General features: G+C 30.5%; 1 protein-coding gene across 8 annotated transcripts in view; it reads left to right on the top strand.

Moving 5' to 3' along the window:
- Positions 1-6,000, top strand: part of QTMAN (queuosine-tRNA mannosyltransferase) — a 433,783-nt gene that overhangs the window by 424,106 nt on the left and 3,677 nt on the right. For all 8 annotated transcript variants that reach the window (XM_088829198.1, XM_055398709.2, XM_055398710.2 and 5 more), the window contains 2 exons: positions 2,666-2,736; positions 3,440-3,531. In XM_088829198.1, the coding sequence (XP_088685324.1) occupies positions 2,666-2,736; positions 3,440-3,531 (163 nt within the window). The remainder of the gene's footprint in view (positions 1-2,665; positions 2,737-3,439; positions 3,532-6,000) is intronic.

Raw genomic sequence — 6,000 nt, 5'->3', positions numbered from 1 at the left:
TTATGAGTTGTAAAGAGTATGAGAATTTCATTTTTAAAATGTCTTATGGAATGTATCACTTTCTTAGATCTTGTAGACATGCTGTGGAAACCATAACATAAAATATGAGTTACTTACAATAACTAATTTTAATCCCATCTGCTAAGTATGACAACATTAGCATTTCCACTTAATTAAAAACACCCTTAAAGCAGCAATGTTTTAATCACTCCATTTTATTTACTCTCCTCCGGTGTCACTTATAATTGTAACTTTTTATTTTTTAATAATGAGGGATTTTTTTTCTCCTTGCATCACACAAAAAAGTGCTGTCGATAATTAGCAGTCTTCTGTTATTAGTAGACTCAGGTGTCACAACTGTGTCTCATCCTCATTACAGTAAAAAATTTCACCTATCAGATTCATTATTGCTAGATAATGCGACTGAGAGCCTTTGCAGGCCCTCCAGAAAAGTAATTCAGCCAAGCAAAATTATCAGCTAATTATATTTAGAATCAAAAGCCCAACAACTATTTGCAGATAAATTGTATGAATTGAAGTGAATAGATCTGAATATTAAGATTCATAGATTTAGCAGATGATTTGTTAATTGGAATAAAAAGGTCATTTGCTAGTCATTTTAACAATAGATCAATTGGAACCCTATTTATTATTTAACTGGTAGTGCATAAGAATTGAAATGATGAATAATTGTATTATCATGAGATGATAATTTTCTTCAAAATAGCAAAATATGGGAAACTTATGAGAAGAAATTTTATAAATTTCTTTTAAAATATTGTGACAAATTTAATATATTTTAATACACAGTCTTTATATAAATAACATGTATAATAAGGTATAATATTTTAAAAGTAAAAATTATACCCAAAAGTAGTTGTTGTATTTTTTCTTGGTGAAATAAAGCCACAAATAAGGTTATTTACAAACAAAAGGTGGAACCTAAGTTTGAAAATTTTTTCTTCCTAAATCAAATAATGTCATTCCTCTCTCACTGTATTTTAATTAGCAGCGGTTTTTTGGAAATGGCAGAGTACATGCTCATACGATGACTCAAAATGTAACTTGGCCTGCAGTTTTCTTTCGGGGAACAGAACACTCTAATTCAAATCCATTATTAAAAAGCAGATAACATGTGCACTTTCTGAAATGCCTGTGACTTCACTCTTTTGATTTTATGTAATTATAAGAGAATGTTCATATGTATTTGCTTTTCGATTGGCACAGCATTTTAAAACTGAGTGTCTTCAGATAAAGTGCATATTTTCTTTTGGTTCATAAAGAATATCCCCAGTTTATGTGCTCAAAACTTTTGTGAATGTTTTATAATGCAGTCACAGTGCAGTTTATAGCTGTGCTTACGATAAGAATTTATACACATACCCTACGTATGTAAAGAAAATAAATATTAGATGTTAGTTTGGATTTTGAAATTAATCATTAGTAACTAGAACCTATCCCTTTCCACTGTGTTATCTTAAAACTGCTAGCAGTTCTCAAGCAGAACTTTGAACACAGTATTTTTCCAAACTTTGCAGCTCAAAGTAAATACTTTTCATTTAAACTAATTTCAGTTATAAAATAGGGAAAACATCACCCACTTAAAAACAGCTTAAATTGCATGTACTTTGTCACTGTAAATAAACAAGGTAAACATTGACATAACTTCAAACTATTCTTGGGTTGAAAAAAATCTGCAGTTCAAAATAAAATTCCGCCTTTGGTCAACATTTTGGATGCAATTCAAAGTTTCTCATAAAATAAACATATTTTAAAGAGTGTTTTGAATTTCACTGCATAATTCCTAGCCAACAGAAATTACAGTGGTATCTTTAAGGTTTATTATATGTCAGATCAATAGCCATTATGCTGGACTAACACAGTCACTGAAGAGTAATACCTTTCTTCTACTTAACCCTTACCGCTAGGACATGAAGAAAAACTTCCTGTAGTTGGTCCTTAGGGAAATCCTCTCAGAGTGAAACTTTCTTATTTCTTTGTTTAATAATAAGAGTATTCTTTTTTGGATAAAATGGAAACTGAGCTGACTTTCCAGTCCAGAAGGCAAAATACTCATTAAGGTAATCTTAATGAGAGTTTTTCAGTAAAACAGGGAAATAGTTTACATCCTGCCTAATAACAAACTATTTTGAAGCTTTAACTTAAAATGAAAATGACCCATCACAACAGATTGTAAATTTTTTTTCTGATGTTTTTAAAAGTGCCTCGATGATTTCTACGTCTAGAGTGTTAAAGTTAAGTATTTGCTGTTTTATTTAAACATTTTGAAAAATGAACATTCTGGGGCTTTGCAGCATTATTAAGAAAAGCTGTCCATACTTTACCATGTTGTTACATGTGTTTATCTGCTGATTATAAAATGTGTTAAACAGTATTTTAAAAACAACAAAAAAAATGCAGAGCTGCGCTTTGATTAATTCAGTGAACAAAACATATGCTGTTGGTTCTGTTCTATGAAATTCATATATGATCAATAAAATCTTTTAAAAGAGCAACTTGGGCTTTTAGGATTGCACTGCCGACCATGTTTTTCATCCCAGCTAACTCTGGGCTCATACTGTTAACTTAGCAAACAAAACCACTTTCTTGCTATAATGATGATGTCTTTTAATATATTTTTATCCTCTTTCTAAATTTTCTTTAGGTTGGAAGCTGTATATTGTGGGTGTTACCCGCTTTGTCCTAAAGATTTGGTTTATCCCGAAATATTTCCAGGTAGCTGCTTTAATGTACTTTTTGTCTTTGTTGAAATTTACTACATGATTCATGCTAAATTACAAAGTTTGAAAATAAACTTAGGCAGGAGCAATTGTTTATTTGGCAAGTCAACATGTTAGTGTTAAGGAAAATTTTATGTGTTTTAATACATTAGAGTAAGCTTATATTTACCATCTGTTCTTTTAAGATAACAAAAAAGCAAGTTTTCAAATAGCATTCTTCATTGTTAGCATACACATCCCATAATGATGGATTTTTATAAGCAGGTCAGCGTTGCTGCAATTGCTTACAGATTTTTTTTAATGATATACACAGAGAAAAATTGAGGACTGAAAGTCACACCAAATTATTTCAACAATTGACTAGTTAATAATATGCAACTGTTGTACAGGGTACATACGGCTATCGTACTTGTTCTTTGAAAAAATTCTCATCACTAAATATATCACATATGCATTGTGTTACATTAGAATAATGTATTTTAATCACCCAAAGGAGATGTCTAAACAGCACAACTACACAGTCTTATTTAGCATTAAACATCCTTGTGAGCTGAGGTAACCTTATAAAATCATGCTTAAATAATGTAAAACACGAGGCGGCACAGAGCAATATGCATTTTTAATTAGTAAAGTGACTAATATCGGGTGTGTGCTTTGAGGTTTTTGTTTCATTAAAAATGTATCTGTTTTTCCTGCAGCTGAATATCTGTATTCTACACCTGAACAGCTTTCAAAAAGGCTCCAGAATTTCTGCAAGAGACCAGATATTACAAGAAAACATCTCTATAAGGTAGTTATTGAGAAGAGATTTACGTGGTATAAATACCATATTGAAGTACAAAGAAAAATCTTAAAAAAAAAAACATTTAATTAACATACTAATGTTTAAAGGAAACATGCTAGGGAGGGATATTAGTTGTTACACTAACAAGGATTAATTAAACTGGATGCCAGTTGTATTAACCTAGGTCTTATGAAATACGTGCACTTAATGCATGGTACATGCTTTTTTTTTAATTTATTGTTTTCTAAGATGACTGTCCTTTACATTTAGCCCCAAGAGGCTTATAAAAATGAACCTGGATTAATGTAACTCATTAGTTTAAAAGGAAGTAAAAGGAAAGATTCTACAATTATACTAATGAGGATAAGCCTTTCTTCCCATCGTAATGAAATCTTCAGTCCTCAAAAATTCAGGTGAATAACATTCGTGAAATTTGGTGTTCATTTTTTAAATACTTTAAAGATGATTTTGAGAATCAAATGTTTCCTTTGTCTAGTTTAGTAAAATTACATAAAAACCCTCAGTTAGTTTAGAATTCAACTGTCAGTCTCCTCTCTGAATGACAGAGGCAAAAGGAAAAGAGTTTAAATAGCATCATCATTCAGTCCCTTCATTCGTTTTTTTTTTTTTTTCCTTGTTTGAATCAAGAATTTTACATTGTTGGAATAACAACAGAGAGACTCTCCTAAAAGTCCAAGTAATTGAACTAGGATAAATCTGCTTTACGAGTTGTGAAGGTGGCTCTAGGCCATGAGCAATATACCTTTTTATATTCTTTGAATGTAGCATCTTCATTTTGCATAAATTCAGTATACTTTAAAATCTAGCAGTTTTATAATCCAGCATATTTTAATTTTCCTATGTTAATATATATCTTTTCTACATGAAATACAGCCCATTGCCTTTTTTCTTCTCCTTTCCCTTATCATGGCCTCAGATACATACATATTTACTAGTGATACATTAAAACATGACTTTGTTTCTGCAGGAAACAGTTAAACTTCAAGAAAAAGGGAGAGAACCAAAAATGCAATTTAACACCCAATTTCAAGCTCATTATCTTTCATTGTCTATTAACTTGGCAATGGTTCAGAAGGTAGCTCATAATAGTTTAAAATGCTGACTGAACAATTCCAGGCTTCAGTATTACTCCTTCAGTCAATACGATTGTATCGTATTCGTAGGAAGCTTCAAAGAGAAAACAGTCTTCCAAGGTTTACATCCAGATTTCCTCATTTTGAAAGTTCAGTCATGGTCTTGTTTGGGTAAAATGTTAATTTAGTAGTTTTCCACATAACAGACTGTCAAAATATATAGATTATGAAATTGAAGAAATAGAATAATATGTATTAATACAAATAGGTTCATCTTCTACATATGGCACAAAGCTATTTTTTTAGTGAGTTTACCATCGGATTATTGATTTTTTTTTTTTTCCTTCTGGTGAATTTTTGGGCAATTTTTTTTTTCAGTTTTATTGAGATATAATTGACTTACTGCACTATGTATGTGTGAGGTGTGCATCATAGTGATGGACATATGTTTTGAAATGATTAATGATTACCATCACAAGTTTTAGTTATCACCCATCATCTCACAGAGGTACCAAAAAAAAAAAAAAACTGGAGAAAAAATGTTATCTTATGGTGAGAATGGTGAAGCATTTTTAATTGTATTTCCACCATCAGAATTTATCCATTTTTAATTTTGCTTCCAGGTAGGCATTATCATCCCTTTTATTTTGGATCTGCAAATCTTTAACCATTTCAAAAGTTACTGCAACAGGTTGCTTAGAGTTACAATAAAAAATACATCTCCAACTGAAATATTTTAATATGGCTATTGCCATAACATAGCTCTAATTATTTCTTTTACCAAGAACTTCTGGAAAAATTCTGAAGGAATGTCAACTTAGTGGTATGCTATTAATATACCAAATTGTTCTTCCTATAGTTTAAAAAATAGCATATACCTTAAATGTTTGTTCATGTTACTATGGTTTACATATATTACTAGTCCATGCATCCTAAAATGGTCCAACTCAGTTTAAGAAATTAGTGTTTCATGCATAAGCATTTATAAGAATTTCTATATATTATTCATTTTATGTACTTTTTAACATGGGTTTTTTTTCTTATAAATCTGTTATACACACTGATATATATCCTCATTCATATATCTTGATGACGTTGTATCCAAAAATTAATCTCAAAAATGAATAAGTTAGCCCAGGAATTAGAAATAATCAAGAGCTTTATGATGCAGTTGCCAGGACAAACTGATAAAAATCACAAGGCCCACAGATCTAGCTGGGTAGTTGTAATAAGATTTAGAGCTAAAACAGGAAAGGAATGCCAGTTATAACTTTATCACTAAGATTTAAGACATTACACTACTTGTTTTTTTTACTTTATGTTTTATAAATATTCACATTTCAGGTAACATTTGCCCTCACTAAATATCAGAGAATTATTT

This window comes from Moschus berezovskii, chromosome 2 (assembly GCF_049115385.1).
Source record: "Moschus berezovskii isolate FMDL1 chromosome 2, NW_MosBer_1.0, whole genome shotgun sequence".
Classification (NCBI taxonomy): domain Eukaryota; kingdom Metazoa; phylum Chordata; class Mammalia; order Artiodactyla; family Moschidae; genus Moschus; species Moschus berezovskii.
This window is presented reverse-complemented; position numbering and strand designations above follow the sequence as displayed.